Raw genomic sequence first — 20157 nt, 5'->3', positions numbered from 1 at the left:
TGAGCTTTCCCCCAGACCTCCCAGTTTGAGATCCTCTTTTTCAGTGTGGAGCTCCATAAACCCCTACGTTCTGTATATGCTGTTCTTCTTCCCCCCAGAAGTTCACCTTTGCCTTCCCTTACAAGGTGAAATAGAAGAAAGCTCTTTGCAATTACAAAAGAAAGACGAAGCGGTCAAAAAGTCTGCTTGTAACCTAAGAGCTTACAACTATCCTTTGCTCTTTTTTTTTACTTAACCCCCCCAAATATAGTTCAGTTTCAAAACTTCAAAAAAGTGCTGCAGTGGTACAATTTGAAACTGTTTCTGGGTGAGAAGTGGCAGAAATGGAACTGAATGATTGATTAGAATCATTTAAGCAGAAAAATCACACCGAGCAATTGCATCTCCTTGGCCTCACGTGACGCAGCCGCCGACCGCGCTCATTACCCAATAAAGCCATTCTACATACATTACAGCAAGCCTTCCTTGAGCGCGAAGCAGGTTTAGAGCTGTGATTTTATTAAGAGCAAAACCTGTAAGCATGAATCCCACTCTGGTTCAAAATGCTTGAAAACACAGGCACGAGGCTTTAATGGTGTACACGTTCCATTCTGTTGGAAGAAAACAATACCTGGAGAATATTGGACATTTCATTTGTTTTTAAGAAGAAGAAGCGAGTTTGGATTTCTACCCCGCCTTCTCTCCTGTAAGGAGACTCAAGGTGGCTTACAAGCTCCTTTCCCGTCCTCTCCCCACAACAGACACCTTGTGAGGTAGGTGGGGCTGAGAGAGTCCTGAGAGAACTGTGATTAGCCCAAGGTCACCCAGCAGGAATGTAGGAGTGTGGAAATACATTTGGTTCACGTCTGGTTTAAGGGTGGGAATGACCCTGGCTTTATGAATCAAAAATGCTAGAGCAATTGGAAAGTTCCCAAGGATTCAAAGCTTAGGAGAAGCATTGAGAACTTGCACGGTGTAGTAGTGGTTATGAGGGGTGGACTCTACTCTGGAGAACTGGGTTTCATTTCCCAGTTCTCCATGTGAGCCATGGAGTCTGGAGAATCGGGTCTGATTCCCCACTCCTCCATTAAAGACTGCTGGGTGACTCTGGGCCAGTCACAGTTTTCTCAGAACTCTCTCAGACCCACTTACCTCACAAGGGATCTGCTGTGGGGAGAGGAAGGGAAGGCGGTCAGTGGCTCTGAGACTCCTTACAGCACAGGTGTCAAACTCGCGGCCCTCCAGATGTTATGGACTACAGTTCCCATCATCCCCTGCCAGCATGATGCTGGCAGGGGATGATGGGAACTGTAGTCCATAACATCTGGAGGGCCGCGAGTTTGACACCTATGCCTTACAGGTACACAAAAAGTGAGGTACAGAATCCAACTCTTCTTTTGATGCAGTCTTGATACGTGAGAATATTTTACCTCAGAGGGGTGATTTCGCTCAATAAGCCATCTCCTTTTATGAAGGTTGTGTTAGGAATCATGGAGCGGGAAACAACGGAATATTTTTTTAAGAACTAGGAGAAAATTTATTGCAAAGTACTTGGGGAAGAGTCTGTGTAAAGGTTTGGAGTCTGAATCTTCTTTTTTTTTGTAAATTGGTGTCAGGTTTTTTTTTGTTTTTTTTAAAAAAACATTTCAGAAACACTTAAAATAAACCAAGCACTGCTTAGAGAACTAAGGGGTGGGGGGAGAAAAGGAGTACCTGGCAAAAGATTTATGATCTTGATATTGACACAGCCCAGGAAGGGTGAGGAGAGGAAGGAAGCGTATAAAAGCCAGGGGAGGCTCATTTATTAAGATCCGTGACTTCATAAAAGGGGACAGTCACAGATCGATGGCTTGAGTGGGTTGTCAAAAAAGCAGAAAAAAATGTTTTGAGAGGAAGATCTTTGAGAACCTTTGAAGGAGGAGCCCAGAGCGGGGAGAACTGTGAGTATTAGGAGGACAGAAGGAGAAAAGACTCCTCCACCCCCCTTCCCATTATTTTCAACCACTGGGTATTAACAAATAACTGCCCCCACTGTGAAGAGATGATATGGCGTATCCTGAGTCTGTTGCTTCGGCACAACTGGCGTTCCCTGTGGGAAAATGGCCGGCAGCCAAACTTGCCGGCCTGCCGGGATCGGCACTGCTGTCCCATCTGTTGTGGACAGGGGTGCCAAGAAGCAGTTGTGTTGTATATGAACATGCCGTCAGCCCAGATGGATGCTGATGTGCATTTGGGTGGTTCTCTAATGGGCTCACTGGTACACTGTCATCATCCTTCGCACCTGTGCATGCAGATGGTAGATCCCTGGACCCGCCTCTTTTGCCTGTCTGTGTGGCTTTCTGATTTCCAAGCTTGGCTGGGCTGCGGCCAATTGAGTGATCAGACCTGCATGTCAGCTCAAAAGCAGCCAGATAGGCAGAAGGGGGGCACAACACATTTGGAGACGATTGGTGCCTCAGTGTGCCCAGGGCTGTGTTTAGGTATACTTAGAGACTGTGGGTGGAGCAAAGATCAGATCTCATGCAGTTATGAAGAAGAAGAAGAAGAAGAAGAAGAAGAAGAAGAAGAAGAAGAAGAAGAAGAAGAAGAAGAAGAAGAAGAAGAAGAAGAAGAAGAACAACAACAACAACAACAACAACAACAACAACAACAACAACAACAACAACAACAACAACAACAACAACAACAACAACAACAACAACAACAACAACAACAACAACAGGAGGAGGAGGAGGAGGAGGAGGAGGAGGAGGAGGAGGAGGAGGAGGAGGAGGAGGAGGTTGGATTTATATTCCCCCTTTCTCTCCTACAGGAGACTCAAAGGGGCTTACAATCTCCTTGCCCTTCCCCCCTCACAACAAACACCCTGTGAGGTAGGTGGGGCTGAGAGAGCTCCGAGAAGCTGTGACTAGCCCAAGGTCACCCAGCTGGCGTGTGTGGGAGTGTACAGGCTAATCTGAATTCCCCAGATAAGCCTCCACAGCTCAGGCAGCAGAGCTGGGAATCAAACCCGGTTCCTCCAGATTAGATACATGAGCTCTTAACCTCCTACGCCACTGCTGCGCCAGTGCTGTGGTCTCTGATGGAGGGGGGCGGCAGCAGCTGCTGTCTGGTCGCCCCCCCCAACCATTGGAGGCTACATACCTGCCAGAGGGACATGTGTAGGCTCCTTGACCACGTGGGGGCATGATTTTGCGCCCCTACGTGATCAAATGGGTGGTGCCCGGGGACATGGGACCCCGCAGGTCCCTCTGGCAGGTACGCCCCTGCTGATTAGTCCAGTCTTCCCCATGCCAACCCCCCCATAGCAGCCATTTTGTTGTTGCAAAGACTTCCTGTTGTCAAACTTCTAGAAGTGTTGACAAGGTCCACAAGGTTGGAGATCATTAATGTACAGGTTCAGCGTGAGGCACAAAAGTTCTACATGATCCAGCACATGTACACAGACTGAAAATTCTGCCATACTTCTTTGGGTTTTCCAGTCCTCTAGAGCACAGGTGTCAAATTCGCGGCCCTCCAGATGTTATGGACTACAGGTCCCATCACCCCCTGGCAGGGGATGATGGGAGCTGTAGTCCATAACATCTGGAGGGCTGCGAGTTTGACACCTATGCTCTAGAGGGAGAGGGGAAGAGTTGGATTTCATTGTTATTTTGACTGTACAAGGTTTTCTTTACCCCTTCCTTTTAGTTGGTGAACCCCTCAGAGAAGCCTTCAACTTAGGTCACAGTCTAACGCATGCTTACCTAGGAATAATTTTACTGCTCCACTTGAGCGGTGGGTTCTCATCTGGTGAACCAGGTTTGTTTCCCCCACTCCCACACATGAAGCCTGCTGGGTGATCTTGGGCCAGTCACAAGTTCTCTCAGGACTCTCTCAGCCTCACCTGCCTTATAAGGTGTCTGTTGTGGGGAGAGGAAGGGAAGGAGTTTGTAGCTGTTTTGAGACTCCCTGTGATTGAGAAAAGCAGGGTATAAATCCAAACTCTCCTCTTTTCTCCTACTGAGCAGTGTGGGACTTTCACTACTTGTGGCGCTTCCCCTCCCCGCCCAGGGCCCTCGGGCTGTGGTTCCTTCCCTCCCTCCCTCCCTCCCTCCCTCCCTCCCTCCCTCCCTCCCTCCCTTTCCTAGGGCTTTGCCTCCCCAAAGGTGTCTTTTTCCAATTGGCCTGAGGGGCCAAGAAATAGTTTAGCCCACAGGGCGCCTGCTGTTAGAGGCAGCCCGTCCCTGGCTTCACAGCCTTCCCTTCCAATCCCTCTAAATGCCAGTCAATGGATCTGCTGCTGTTGCCCCACTGTCAGCTGGATCCTCACTACAAAGAGCCGGCACACCCTGCCCAGTTACCTCACTGGGCTAGAGTTAGTTCCCCGGCCTCAGCTGCCTTTGGCCTGCCCACCCAGCTCATCCTTGTCACACCCTCGTTCCTTCCACCGCCACCAACAAGCCCCCTCTCAGCACCCTGCTGCAGCGGCAGCTCCCGCCTTTCCTGGCTTCCCGCCTTAAATGCCTTTCCGGCTCTCAAATCCCTCCCTCTCCCCAGCTGAGGTGCCTCTGAGACGTGCTGATTGGGCTCAGCTGCGCTCCGAGCGCGGCCGAGACTATGGCCCCTCGCTGCTTCTCCTGGCAGCCTCCGCTCCGTTCCCGGTCAGCCTTCGACTGCGTCCCAGCTTACGTCCTGCCACCCGCCTCACTCCCTTGAGGTGTCGCTGCCCGACCAACCGGTGCAGTTTCCTCCTGCCCTTGACTTGGCGCAAGTCGGGTGCGGTGGTGGTCGGAGTCCTGGCCGCCGGAGACCCGCCCGCGCCCGGACACTACTGTTCATCAAATTGGGCTGCCTGCATCAGAGCTGAGGTGTGTGCTTAAAGCACGGCTGTCATTATAATGTAAAATCCTCACAAAGCAAAAATCATGCGCTGTGCTTGTTGGGTTGTGAGTTTGATTGGTATCCCTGCTGGCATAAAGCAGAAGCCCTCAGCAAGCCAGTGTTATTCAATTGTGTTCAACATATTCATGTCCCTCAAAAGCTGTCAATTAACTCCTAGGTTGGGGGGGCACACATGTGGTTCTGGATCATTCCATGTGGCGTTCTTCACTAATAAATGGTTCAAGGGTAGTTTCTGGTTTGTATAGGAAGCCGTGTCTGTGGAAGTAAACTTGTGGGGAATTTCTGTACCTGCAGAGAAACCGATATGTCTGAAAGTGGGAAGATGGGAACTAAGGCCTCTAGGGATACATGCACACACAAGGGAACGGGAGTGATTTGGCACCCTATTATTAATAAAGAAGCTTTCCTTTGGGGAAAGAGACTGAAGGAAACGAATGACACCATTTCAGTTCCATTTAGCTCTTCCACTCTGTTAAACGACCTGTTAAATGCTTCTGTTGTGTGTATATGCAATAAATAAATGAAATGCATCAGCCCGGCCCCTCCCCAATATGTGCAGTGCCCCCTTTCACAATTTTTCTACCAAATGCAGCTATTTCCACAGTTCCCTGTATCTCATTCTTCAACAAACGGCATTTATGCATCTCAGCCGCTGTTCACGAGGGCGTATCTTCATGAGAAGCGTTCGTTTCTTCCCCCGCCCCACCCCGCAAGTTGAAGCAAGGAGTGCAAGATCAGCAAAATGGACCGTGGGTTGGTAAATCACAGGTTGAAAATGGGAATATTATGGAACATTAGCTAGTTAACACTGTGTGGGTGTGTGTACACAGGGGGATGTTATACAACCTGTCAAAAAAAAATCTTTGGAAGACGTCTACAAATGGAAATGTTAGACTAAAAAAAAATGTTAAGACTATAAAATAAGATTGTATTGTACCGGTGAATGTACTTTCCAGATCATAGACTTTTCGTAATGTACTTTTAAAATCGTAGTGTACTTGAAACCTTGACCGTGCGGCACTACTGACATGATGTACGGGACAATATGTCAGGCTGAGGTCAGGGATATGCAGAATCTGTCTTGACTGTGCGTTGGATCACTGCGAAAGTCAAATGTTGGAGCAGAGGTAGCATGATGCGAAACTTCACCAGTGTGGTCTCTACCTGAACCCTCTACCTGACAGACTTAATCCAAGTGGTTTCTGACTGGAATATGCCCTGCACCCGTGAGGGAAAGAGGAAAAGAACATTAACTTTTATTTACTCCTGGGCTAGGGAAATAAGAAGTTGAGGAGAGAGGATAGAGACTATTTACAGGGGTTTGTTCATTTATAAGGTTGATAATTTAGGAGAACACAGAGCAGTCGACAGCCAAGTTTTCTCCAAAAGCCAGAGGTTAAGAGCTGGTATGGCGGAGTGATGAAGAGGGTGAGATTAGTATCTAGGGGTGATTCCGCACAGTACATTCTGTAGAGCTCGACTCGCGTCCGCCGGAATTTTTCTTCATGAATTCGACTCACTGTCGTTCCGCACAGCGTCCGAGCTCAGTCTTTCTTAGCCGAGCTCAGAGGGCCGGATGAGCTGTGCATGCCTCTTCCTGCTTTGCATTCTATTGGCTGCCACGAAAAGTTGGCACCTGAGCTCGATTCGTTAATCGCACAAGCATTACTGCCGAAGTTCGTCTCTTCCTTTCACTCCGAAGCTTTCAGTGTGGGCAGGGTCGACTTCTTGTGCGCCGCATCTACCCCTCTTGCCCCGATTGGTTTCCTTTCCCATGATGGGAAACGCGTGAAAATCCTTTTTATGTTCCGCGTCGTTAAGTCGCGGTTTAAGGTGGGAGTGAACTTTGCGACACCGTCGCTGAAGTTCTGCGGCAGCTCTTTTACGCGTCTCCTACACAAACTGGCTGGTGAACCATCATGGATCCTGGTGGAGTGAGCTCTTTTGCCACCTTGTGGGATAATTCCTTTTCATGCCTCTTCTCCTTCCTTCCTTCTTCCTTCCTTTCTTCCTTCCTTACTCCCTTCCTTCCTTCCTTCCTTCCTTCCTTCCTCTTCCTTCTTCCTTCCTTCCTCTTCCTTCCTTTCCTTCCTTTCCCTTCTTCCTTCCTTCCTTCCTTCCTCTCTTCCCTCTTTCCTTCCTGGTCTGGTCTGGGTTCTTCCTCTCCGTCCGTAGCGCTTCCTTCCGTCCGCCCTTTTCCTTTCCTTCCTATTCCTCACTTCCCTTCCTTCCATTCTACTTCTTCCTTTTCCTTTCCTCTTCTCCTCTTTCTTCCTCCTCTTTCCTTCTTTCCTCCCTTTCCTTTCCCTTTTCCTTCCTTCCTTCCTTCCTTCCTTCCTTCCCTCTTCCCTTCCTCTTCCCTCTTCCTTCCTTCCTTTCTCTTCCTTCCCTTCCTTCCTTCCTTCCTTCCTTCCTTCCTTCCTTCCTTCCTTCCTTGATCTCACATCTCATTTGATGCATCTCCCTCCTGTCATTTAATAGCTCTATCCAGGTAGTGTCTTCCTACTCTGCTGTGCGTCATCCGCCCCTCTTCACCGATTAGTTACCTTTCACTGACCCCCCCCCCCACCAAGCCTCCCTGCACATAGATCCTCTGATCCTCTTGCAAATATAGGAGCTGAAAATAATCATGTCACAATTCAGTATTTCTTAGTACTTCCCAGTACTGCTGCCTGTTCCAAGTCAACTATCCCTTCTGGAGTAATCATCCTCCAGCCATTCTGGGTGGTTCTGCAACCACTTTCCTTGGTGTCATCTCTCCCCACCCCTTTTGGGAAGGATGCTGTTGGCTGCAGGTTTTTCTCCTCTGTCCATCGCTTCACGATACAGACCGGTTGCTTCAGAATGGGATGCCGTTCCGGCTGAAGGCTTTCCTCCCTTTTTGGACGGATGCTCACATCTGAATGGAAACGCATTTCTGCTGCCGGCTTGGCTTTCTCTTGCCTGAGAGTTTTCTCTCCCCCTTGAACTTCCCCCTCCAAAGCATGTATCCTACCTAGCTGCTTTACTTAGATGGATACTGTTGGGCAGGAATGTACTCAATTCCAAGGCAGCTCCGCTTGTGGAACTCTAGAAGAATAAATTTTCATTCAGAACAGCCTTTACAGAGAAACAACAGCCAAACAGCAGCTCCCCCTCCCCCCTCCCCACACAGTCTCTGTACCATGTGCACACACTTTAATCCTTTAAGAATGGGAATTAATGTAACACGAAAGCATGTTTTCATTGGCTATCAACTCAAATTGCTCTAATCTGTACCCTCCATTCCAGCAATCAACCAAAATAAAGAGACAGGACTCATTTGCCGGTGAGAAAGTGAGTGTGCTGGAAGACTGGCAACGGTGCCTAATCTGGAATTAAAGCCTCAGCATCTCTAAAACACCACTTCCTCATTTAATATAGGCATTCCCTCCTCCAGAGATTTCTGTTTGAACCAACAAACCACAGAACAAGCTGTCACCATAACAAGCAGTTCACAAGGTTTCCAGCTGCTTCGTTTCAGTCCAGCAAATGGTCAATGTTCAAATCTTGCTTTTTGGTGCTGCGAGTTTCCAGCTGTACGCTTACTCTCAATGGTCGATTATGATTGGCTGGCCGAAAGCGTGCTGTGATTGGTTAAAGGGAAACTGAGCCCTGATTGGGTAGAGACAGGAACGATGCAATTGGCTGGCGGGGCGAGTCGAGCTCAACAGATGGTCCGCACAAGCGTGAGCTCGATGCGACTTCACCAGAAAGTACTCCCTTGGAGCAGGAGTGAGAAAATCCGGCTGAGGCGGGTCGAAGGAGAGTCGGACTTGTGTCGAGATCTGTGGCTGAGCGGACTACCCGAGTCGAACACAAGTCGAGCTCTGCTGGTAATGTGCTGTGTGGAATCACCCTAGGAGACCCAGTTTCAAATCGTCCCTCACCAAGGAAGCTCACCTTAGTGATCTTGAGCCAGTCATACTCTCTCTCAGCCTAACCTACCTCAGGGCATTGTTGTCAGGATAGAGAAGAGGTGAATGATATGAATGATGGTGGTGGCTGGAAACCATACCTCTAGATGTTGTGGACTACATATTCCCAGTTTTCGAGTTCCCTGTAAGCATGGCCAATTAGCCATGCTGGCAGAAACTGATGGGAATTAGGCAGTCCATGCCCATCTGGAGTGCTATAAGGTTCACTACACCGAGATCTCAAACATTTTTTGAGTCCCTGGCCGAGGGATACAGGTGAGGAACAAAATGAACTAAATACATAAGACAGTCCCCCAGTTGGAGGCAGAATCCTCTCCATGCCTTGACTACCGTCCCGTTTTCCCTCAAAAGGTGGACTCTTGAGACCTTTGAAGTCTCTCGAAACAGCATGTCTCCAGCCTATGACTCTGGAGATGGAAATCCTTTTTTCACTAAAGTGAGGTCGTCTTCTTTTCTTCTGGCTCCTCCAGCTCTTTCAGAGATCCTGTTTTCCAGCTAGCTGCTCAGCTCACCCACCAAACGACCTTGGGCAAACAATGTTTGTTGCCCAGAGCTCCGTGTGTGTGTGTGTGTGTGTGTGTGTGTGTGTGTGTGTGTTTGAAGCCATGTTTCTCCCAAAATAAGTCTCTACCGGTAGCTTCAGATTATTATTGTGTTATCCAGAAGGGTGTGTGATGCCATTGTTATTGCCGCTGTGATAGCAACACACGCGGATGAGAAAACAACAGGGCTGCTGAGAGCCCGCCTTAATGAATTGTGAAGGTACCCTATTTCCCCTAAAACAAGCCCTACCCCGAAAATAACCCCTAATGCATCTTTTGGTGCAAAAATTAATATAAGACCCTGTCTTATTTTGGGGGAAACATGGTAGAATGTAAAGCTGATCAATTTCGCTATTATCTCTCCCCTTCCCAATAAAAGCAGCATTTATGGTTCAGCTTTTCTGTTCCATTTTATCCTCACAGACAACAACGCTGTGAAGTAGATCACGCTGAAAAAGAGTGACTGGCCAAAGGTCACCTAACAATTTCCATGGCAGAGCAGGCATTTAACTCAGTCTAGCACTGTAACCCCCTTGCCGCGCTTGCTGGAACCGTTTTCTTTAGTTCCTTTTCTCTGTTCAAGCGTCCTTCCTGCCTTGAGTCAAAGTCAGCTTTTGGGGCATTGCTCACCCATGGAATACCTTTGGAACAATACACTAGTCTGCCTGCATTTTCTGCAGTTACTTTCAGGTGTCTATTGAAGCTGGTCCCATCCTTGTCTGAATATGTCTCTCCTTGACTTTACACGGTATTTCCTGTAGGCACTCATTATTATTTTTTATCTCTTGGCTTATTATTTCCATATAGCGCCATTCCATGAATCCATTTCTCAAGAGAGTCGCTCAGTGTCAAAAACGCAATGCATTCTTAGCTGCTTTCAGTTCCAAGCTGCATTTGGCCCTTTTGCAATTCCTGGACGAAGAGGCCTCTTCCGCACTCCGGTACGTCATTTCACAAGAAAACCCCTCAGGTTAAAACTATTTATATATAGGTATTTACAAAAGCTTCCCTGGCACAGGCAGGCTTGTAGGGCTTTTAAGCTTTTATCTATCCTTCTCTTCTCATAGTGCTCGGATGCTCCGTTTTATTCTAACAACCCTGTAAGGTAGAATGAGAACAACCAGCCAAGTCATCCAGGGAGCTCCATGGCTGATTAAGTATTTGAATCCCGCTCTTCCCAGTTTGAGTCTGACCACTGAACAACACTGGCTATACAGTAGAATTTCACAGCAATATGAGGGGGGGGGGGGAAGCCACATGAAGTATCCGTATACTAGGTCAGCTGATTGATCTAGTCAGCCCAATATTCTGTGCTCTGTAATTGTACCTCTCTATTCTACAATGGTTAGATCTCACCTGGATTAGTGTGTATAGTTCTGGGCTCTGCAATTCAAGAAGGATGTTGACAAGCTGGAATGGGTCCAGAGGAGGGCAACCAAAATGGTAAAAGATCTGGAGTCCATGCAGTGGTGGGACCCAAAATTTTTTTGGCTGAGTTCCCATGGTGGTGGGATTCAAACAGTGGTAGCACAAATGGGGCTGAAGAACTTTGACGAGTGCACGAGCGGGGCGGCTACAGGCATTCCTGGGGCGGGGCATTAATATTTTCTCTGTTACTGTAAAAAACTCTTACAGTAAAAAAAAGTTCCTAATTTCCAGCTGGTAACTTTCTGTCCATAATTTAAACTCATTTTAGCTTAAGTCCTATCATCTACTGCCACAACAGAGCAACTACTTCTCCTCTAATGCGCACTGCCTGTCAAATACTTAATACTTTCAAATACTTTTAGTTTTGTTTCTAGAAATCAAAAGAAGGATACTTTCCTTAAACAAAGGAACTTTACCATATTACTAAAAAACATGTTTTGAAACAGCCCAACAGGGAGAATTCATCTCCCATTTTCTACCTTCTTCAATCCAGCCACATGGGGAAACAACTGGAACTCTTTACATGATTTTTTGGACCTAATGGAATTTCCTGTAATGGAAGAAGCAGACCCAATTAGTAAACCCGGCTCTCACGGCACACACAAATAATTAGTAACCCACTCACCTCGGGAGACTGAGGTGGAGGAACCTGCTGGATCCCACCTCTGAGTCCATGCCTTATGAGGAGAGACTTAGGGAGCTGGGGATGTTTAGTTTGGTGAAGAGAAGGTTAAGAAGGTGACTTTATGATAGCCATGTTTCGATATTTGAAGGGATGTCATGTTGGTGGGGGAGCAAGCCTGTTTTCTGCTGCTCCAGAGACTAGGACCAGGAGTAATAGGTTCAAGGTGAGGGAAAAGAGATTCTACCTAAACATCAGGAAAATCTTCCTGACAGTAAGAGCTGTTTGACAGTGGAATGCACTACCTTGGAGGGTGGTGGAGTCTCCTTCTTTGGAGGTTTTTAAAGAGAGGCTGGATGGCCATCTGTCAGGAGTGTTTTGATTATGTGTTCCTGCAGTGCAGGGGGTTGGACTTGATGGCCCTTGGGGTCTCTTCCAACTCCGTGATTCTATGACTGGCAGAGTCTCAGCGTCCAGTCCAGCTGTCTGCAATCCCTTTGACTCCAAATGCTGAAGGGTGAAGCTGAAACCTCCTGCACACAAAGCAAATACTTTTCTGCTCCCAGTACATGCTCTTTTGGAGTCTTGGCATCTAGCTGTCCCTGTGCATGGCGAACGAGGTGGCTCTCGAACAAGCCCTAGTAAGTACCATTCTTACTCACATGGCTCCTTGCACCAATGTCAGCTGCAAGTCAGATTGAAAACTAACAGGTTCCAGGCACCTCAGCTCTTTGATAGAAGAGCACTACCTGTTGAATTTCTTCCTGCTTTGCAATAGTTAAAGGTGAGAAAGATAGGTGGCCACTGTAGATATAGGAAAACTAGGCCAGGCACCTCATTGCCTATATTCCCATTAGAAGAGGCATGTTTTGTCTTTCTGTTAAAATTGGTTTTTTAAAACCAGCTAAAAATAGAACAAAAAAAGAGGAATGAATAAAAGCAGCAAGTCAGCAATTGGCTAATCATTAAAAAAATCAACACAGGTAATGCTAAAACCAATAATGAAATCATCAGAAATCATCAACCATGAAATCATCAGCACCTATAGAGACTGAAAACAGGGGAGCCGTTGAACAGAATAAAACAAAGAGGAACAGGAAATAAAATCGCCAAAATACCCTCTAGAATCCTAACAGTATAGACTAGGGGTGGCCAACCTATGGCGCTCCAGATGTTCATGGACCACAATTTCCATCAGCCCCTGCCAGCATGGCCAATTGGCCATGCTGGCAAGGGCTGATGGGAATTGTAGTCCATGAACGTCTGGAGCGCCATAGGTTGGCCACCCCTGGTGTAGACCAACTTTCACAAAGTCAAACAGGAAAGTGAAAAAGTTCCTGGGATGCCAGGAAGCCTCACTTCAAGATAAACATGAATATATGCTTAACAATTGGAGCCATCCCTGAGAAATTCCTGATCGGCATACCTCTTCCCCCACCCAAATTCTTTTACCTAAGATATCCAGATCCAAGCACCAGTGGATGGCACGGTCAGCCTCATATGGACAGAGACCAGATCCATCCAGCAATTGCTCCTTAAGCGCTACCTTTTGTGAAGCACTCACAAACTGTTTATCTGGTTGATCATTTTGCTTGGGGAAAAATGTCTATAGTACATGGGAATAAAAGCTTTCTGGTTTTCTTTCCTGTCCCTGACCCCTTTGAATGTTGAATCCTAATGAATTTTAACGGCAATCTGTCCTTCTGGGGACATCCATAATTGACTGAAGTGTTCCTCAATGTTGCTACTTAGCTCACCAAAAATCCCCAGCTGTGCCGTGTCTTAAAACAGAGACTTTGGGCATCACACTGTCCCCCCTCCCCCCCCGTCCTGTTCTTCTTCAATCATTCCTAATTACTTCCCAGTCTTCCCTTGTGTGGGTCTTTGATGTCCTCATTTGTGGAGTTCAATTTGTACAAAACTAAGCTGAGCTGAAACTTTGCCATTGTGCATAAGAAACTTGGCGTACGTTGGCAAAATTCCTAAGTGCTGATTATTATTATTATTATTCACTCTTAGCGAAAACCTGCTCGCTTGATGTTGCTTTGAAGCAGAGGGCTTCATACACCTCCTTTCCTGAGCCTTATGAAAACTAAGATAATAATTGTGTTTACACTGGATTGGGTCCAAAAAAACTACAAGTGAAGCTTTGCTATTGAATTTTTCTATTGTGGAATGGAGCAGAGGTGGGATCCAACCAGTTCTCACCACTTCTCTAGAAGCGGTTACTAATTTTTTCTGAGTGCCGAGAAGGGGTTACTAAGGCAACCTCCCAGTGGTGGGATCCAAACATTTTAGTAACAGGTTCCCATGGTGGTGGGATTCAAACTGTGGCGTAGCGCCAATGGGGCTGGGCGGGGCACGACGGGGGCGTGGCTGGGCTTTCTGGGGGCGGGGAATTCCTGGGCGGGGCTATTGCAAGGACGCAGCTGCTGCGCCGGTCCTTGGGCGAGAAACGAATGCACGCAGGCGCAGGCTGCCACGCACGCCGGTGCACCTCCTGCTAGTCTGCTTCAAGTTCTGCGCGCTACTGCTGAGAGGAGGGGCATAACTAAGGCAAAAATCACATGGCAAAATCACCAATTAGTAACCCCCTCTCGGCACACAAAAAGAATTAGTAACCTACTCTCGGGAACCTGTGAGAACCTGCTGGATCCCACCTCTGCAACCTCCCTGCCCAATAGGGACTGGAGGTGTGTGCGTGCGGCGGCGCCACTGTTTGAATCCCACCACCATCGGAACCTGTTATTAAAATTTTTGGATCCCACCACTGGAATGGAGCCTTTCTGCCTTCTGCAGTCTCCGCAACCCACCAAAAGGAGTTTCAGTGGCAAGGGGTTCAGTGCAGGGAGCGACAGCTCATATGGGAAATCTGTAGCAATCGTGAACCCCTTCTTGTAAGAGCAGAGGTATACCTTTCCCTTTACATCTCTGCAGTGAAAAGGGCAAGAGACCTGCTTTAAAAACCAATGGGGGATTCAGAGGACCCAATAAATTGTGGCACTAGATAAACATAATGTTCTTGTACTGCTGAGAAATAGCAATGGCCAATTCAAGAATAAACCCTCAAAAAGTTCTTTCATGGCGTAATGAAGGGAAACGCAGCAAAAATGGTGGCTGACTGAAGAAAGTGTACACAAAACTCGTGTAAGGACACTCAATTATAAATGCAAATGCCTCTGTATTTGCAACAGCAACGACAGGGAAATGAAGCGTCCTTCCCATGTGGCAGCAGCCCAAGTCGCCTCTGCATCTGACTTGTTAACACTTTTGCAAAATGCTGAATGACCTTCCCATATATGAACATAATGAAGCTGGCTCTGACCATGTCAGGCTGTCAATCTGTTTCACCAGGTACTCTCTATTCTGTTTAACGCTTGCTCTCCATGGGCCCAAAGTGGAGATTTTCCACCAGCTCCGCTGCCTCCTTTCCCCCAAGATACCAAAGAGGGAGCCTGGAACCTCATTCAGGCAAGTTCTATGCTCTAAGAGTGCGCAGGACAGCTTTCTGTTATTTTCACAGTAACCTTACAACCAGTCCCCATTACATTCTGCTTTTGATTGGGGTCTTGAGTGCCAGCTGCAGGGATGCATAGGAGTTTAGGGACAGGAGAGGCAGGACTTTGTAGAGATATCCCTAAGGGGAGTGCGGTCATCCCTGTGGTGTGGTCTGGCGCTTATGCCAAAGTCTCTAAAGTACTAGTCTGTGCTGCTGATTTAGAGGCACTGGGGCCGTTTCCACAGGGCACTATCATACCTGGTTACAACCGGTTTCTTACAATCAGAGTCTGTTTTATCCTGGCTTCCCCCTTTGCATGGGTGCCCATTTTGTGAAGGAATCCAGTGGGAGGAAATACTCCAATTTATTTTGCACGAGCCCAGGACTTCTGTCTTTACATTGCAAGTGTATCTGAGCGTGCCCGGTGTCCTGCGTTCTGATTGGCTGTTGTTTTTGAGTGGCAGCTTGAACGAACGTCCAGCGGGAAGATCAGGGGAGTGGGTGGAGGGGCGGGGAGAACAGGCAGCTGGGCGGTGAAAATAAACTGGTTCTGCTCCCGTGGTGTTTGCATGGCAGCGGGCTCACCCCATTCATTTTTAAAAGAAACATAAATTTGGCAATTTTTGAAAATCCTGGAATGAGGGAAATATCGCAGGGCAAACCCACGTTAGCTCTGGGAACCATGTGAACTTCTGGACCAGCTTGAGATATTTCCCTTACTCAACCCAGGATATTTAGACAGTGCAGAAACAGCCTGTGTTGTCACCTAAAGTTATTTTCCTTGAAGGGGAATGGAAAGGTTGAACCAGTGGCCCGGGCAGTGCTCCTCTGTGTGTTACCAACAGACATACTTCCTGAGAACCCTTTACACACATTGACAATTTTTATTATTAAAAGCATAAGATGGTACACGGTTGTGGTGCTTTTGTTAAAAGTAGGTTAATATCATTCTTCAAATATAATTTTTTCTTCCAAAACATTAACCTTTTTGGGGGGGTCGGGGGAGTGATTTAAACTGAAATTAAACTTCTCGGTGAAAGGGAGAGAAGTGATGAAAACTGCAAGTTCGAGAAACTGGCGTTTCGTTCTGAAGACACAGGTTTTCATGTCTCCCGTCTGCCAAAACAGCTTTGCCGGTTCTTTTCTTCTACTGTAGAAAGTACTGAACATGTAAATAATGTTTTTTATAGTTGCGGCATATTGACAAACGTTCAAATGATGGGCTCTCTGGGTCCCTCAGGGCAGGGAAAACTGAATACGATGGAAGGTTTACTTCTCCTAGTCATTGAACGCCATCCTTCCGACTAACATCAGGCCCCTGCACCTGATAATTGCATTTAAAAAGAACCAGGAACTCAGAACTCACCTCATCTGATCTGGTTTGGACCTCAGTTTCAACGTCAGTCCAACGGCTCCCTTTCTTGCCACACGAGGTCCATATATTGCCAATTGAGGGAAAGGGAGAAACAGAAGATGGCAACATTTATTTATTCAATTGATTTTATTTAATTGCTGTAGCATTGGGACCAGGTGTGGAAAATCTACTTTCTGCAACTGGATCACCTTTTCTAGGTCACTGATTTTCAACCTTACCTACCTTTCAAGTCGACATGAAGGTAAAATAGCTCTGAGATCTTGGGAGAGACAAACGTCACTCACAAATAGCTGTACATCCTGTGAAGAAGTAAATGCTGGCCTGTTGGCACCGGAACAGAAAGGGAGAGAAAAGAACTCCAGGTGGGGAACGGTTGGTCTGAGACCCCTGAACATCTGACTTCTCACCACTGTTTTACTCCAGAATATGCGACAATGGAAGGGGTTTTATGAACAGGGCACACTTTAAATAATAGTACAATATATGGATATTCAGTGTATGTGTTGAAGGTTTAAAGCTATCATATATAATTTTCCAGGTATTTTTAGACCCCATACACTCCGCGATACATAATGTTCACGCTGGAAAGAAATCTGTAAGGCAAACTATACACAACATCTCGCATTACAAGCACTTCTTTGCCTTGAGGGTAAATCACTTTTTAAATGGTAGAGTGGAGGACTGGTGTTGGGATTGTAATTACATCTCAGCGTTTATTTTTTTTTTTCCTAGGCTCATCCGTGTCGGCTTTGCTTGAGACCGGAGTATTTCTTTAGGGTATTCTCTGACTGCTTTTGCAGTTCCTCGATGTGTGCGTTTAAAACCTTTTCAAAGTCTCTCGCTCGATTTTCTTCCTCTTGGAGGAACTTCTCTGTTGGGGTTGCAGGAAATGAGGTCTCTGGGGAAGGCTGAGCAATACAGAAGAATTGGCACAATTAGGGCTGGCACAATTACTGCATCGGCAATATCCCACCGGTGGAAGGATCTTTGTGTTTGTATAGGCTTTCTTCAGTTAGCTCTCCTTGCCAGGGGTTTATATCTAGCTGGAGTGAATCCAAATCTATATTGGAACATCAGCGCAAAGGAGCGCAACTGAAGTCACAGTCTTCAACCGTTCCACATTCAGTGACGATGATGGCAAATGTTTCAGCGTTACTGAAACGTAATGCCAATCCATTTGACTTTTTTTTTTTAGTAAAACCCAGAAGGAAAAGCCATTTCTACTTTTCTATTTCACCAAATTTGACAGAGCCAAGGCATAAATATGATGTACCCTTCACAGCACTTTTAATCAAGGGTCCAGATTTTAGTCTTGTTAAAGCTGTGCTGAAAAATAAGCTTTAAACTTTGGATTCTGACAGCAGTTTTCTGCACCACATAGACCTCCACTGTCTCGAACATGCTATTTTCAAAAGGGGGTACCAGGAGGGGGACAGCTGGCAGTTGGCAAGCAGCTATTCCTCCAGGGGTGCGCCTGGCAGTAAATTGTCTCTGTGGCGACCAGAAGTGGGGAAGAAAGAGACACAAAGGGTTGGAAAGGAAGCTAGGGGGTCCTGACCCTTCCCCAGTGGGCAATTCCTACAATAGTCAGGTAGTGACAGCAGGTTTGGATTTTGTTGTTGTTTTAAATTATTATATTACATTGTATATTTTATGTTGTTTGCCACCCTGAGCCCTCTGGGGGAGAGTGGCCTATAAGTAAGTAAGTAAGTAAGTAAGTAAGTAAGTAAGTAAGTAAGTAAGTAAGCAAGTAAGTAAGTAAGTAAGCAAGTAAGTAAGTAAATAATCTGACAGCGATAGAAGACACACACACACACACACACACACACACACACACACACAAAACACTCTAATGCAGGGGTCTGCAACCTGCGGCTCTCCAGATCTTCATGGACTGCAAATCCCATCAGCATGCCAATTGGCCATGCTGGCAGGGGCTGATGGGAATTGTAGTCCATGAACATCTGGAGAGCCGCAGAGTGCAGACCCCTGCTCTAGTGGATTGATGTGCCGACATAATTAATTACAGCTTATGACTTAAATCTCGTGTATAAACTGAAACACTGACAATGTTAGTCCTTCAACTGTTACTTAGGGACAGGCCGGCAGCAGAAGTTTTGTTTCGGGACTGGTGTCATGTATGAGATACCTTGTGTGGCTGTTCAGCAGGTTGGGTTATAGGGAGGAAATTACACTTCAGATAGCATAGAACAGGTGAAATATTAGCCATAAGACAGCTGGCAGGCTGAGCTTTGACAGTGTAATCTGAAAAACAACAACAATGTTAATAGTTACCATCTGGTTTTCTTCCATAACGTGAAGATGGCTGAGTAATGTATCAGGCCACGTTCCTTCAGGAACGTAATTGCTGTAATATGCAGGATATAACTCTAGTGGCGATGGAGATCTACCATCTGTTGTAAGTTCATAATCTTTCCTTGGTCTTGGAGGAGGCAAATTTGCGCTGCTTTCGGTGCTGACAATGTCCCCCTGGCCCTGCCATGCAGGAAGCTGGGTTTCACGGTGGCCGAAGGTTTCGTAAGTTGCAGGCTGCGCTCTCCATTCATGTTCATTCTGCACCGATCTAAAAGATCAGTTGAAAGGATTTAGCGTTACAAGCTTCAGAAGACCACCTCACGTGGTGAGATATCACTTGTGGGCAAAAATATTTCTATTCCAAGTCTGCGCACAGAATCCTTTATCTTATTTATTTGTTTAAAAAACATTTCTGTCTTGCCTTTCCTCTTAGGACACCTAGGCAATATATTTTAAAAAGTGTTGCACAACAGGTTTTGAAAAACGTTACACAACACTGTTATATCACAGAATGCATAATTGACCGAGACGTCAAATATTGCAGAGAAAAAGCAAATAAAACCATCTGGAAGGGGAAAAAGTCTTTACAGCCCTTCTGAAAGTTAGCAAAGATGGAATCCTGTTGAGACAGACCCCCCCCCCCCGCCAATCTTTCTTATCTTCTTCAGGCAGGGAGACCACTTAGAAGAAGAAGAAGAAGAGTTTGGATTTATATCCCCCCTTTCTCTCCTGCAGGAGACTCAAAGGGGCTTACAATCTCCTTGCCCTTCCCCCCTCACAACAAACCCCCTGTGAGGTGGGTGGGGCTGAGAGAGCTCCGAGAAACTGTGACTAGCCCAAGGTCACCCAGCTGGCGTGTGTGGGAGTGCACAGGCTAATCTGAATTCCCCAGATAAGCCTCCACAGCTCAGGTGGCAGAGCAGGGAATCAAACCCAGTTCCTCCAGATCAGATACACGAGCTCTTAACCTCCTACGCCACTGCTGACTACTTGGCAGTTTTTCTTGCCTTTTCCCCTTCAGGGACTGAGGTGCTTGGTTTGGTTGAAAGCACCTCCTTTCAGCCTTGTAACATATCCAGAAGGTGAAGGATGCCCACTGACTTTATGCCTTTCCAGGCACACTCCTTGCTAAGGCATTCTAAAATAAATACTTGAGGCAGATTAAAACTTAAACAGATTAAAGATTTGTTAATAGAGATGGTAAAGGGAGGAATAATAACTTGGAAATGGACGTTGATGAGGCAAGTAAGGTAGGAGACAGGATCAATATATATAGACTATACAAAAAAGGTTGGCACAGAGGTTCAAAGGTTTTGTTTCTCAGCACAGCACTTAATCAGTTTCAGTTCAGCTTTGATGTTACAGTTTCTTAGATGTTTGATCGATTGTACAGTCCTTTTAACTTTACAGATGGTACTAGCTTTGGCTTTTTCACATACAGGTCCTAACACTGACTTGGTACTTATATACAATACCCTCACACAGCCCACACAGTTAGAAAAGCCCTTAAAGTAATACATAAACTCTCTACTGAGGTAAACCAAAGCAAATTTCAA

General features: G+C 46.5%; 1 protein-coding gene across 2 annotated transcripts in view; it reads right to left on the bottom strand.

Moving 5' to 3' along the window:
• Positions 1-15784: 15784 nt before the first annotated feature.
• Positions 15785-20157, bottom strand: part of DEUP1 (deuterosome assembly protein 1) — a 73885-nt gene continuing 69512 nt past the window's right edge. For both annotated transcript variants that reach the window (XM_048495658.1, XM_048495659.1), the window contains 2 exons: positions 18581-18869; positions 15785-17193 (listed from right to left, as the gene is read on the bottom strand). In XM_048495658.1, the coding sequence (XP_048351615.1) occupies positions 17020-17193; positions 18581-18869 (463 nt within the window). In that variant the 3' untranslated portion in view covers positions 15785-17019. The remainder of the gene's footprint in view (positions 17194-18580; positions 18870-20157) is intronic.

This window comes from Sphaerodactylus townsendi, linkage group LG04, assembly GCF_021028975.2.
Source record: "Sphaerodactylus townsendi isolate TG3544 linkage group LG04, MPM_Stown_v2.3, whole genome shotgun sequence".
NCBI lineage: Eukaryota > Metazoa > Chordata > Lepidosauria > Squamata > Sphaerodactylidae > Sphaerodactylus > Sphaerodactylus townsendi.
The sequence above is the reverse complement of the archived record's forward strand: the minus strand, read 5'-3'. Positions and strand labels throughout refer to the sequence as shown.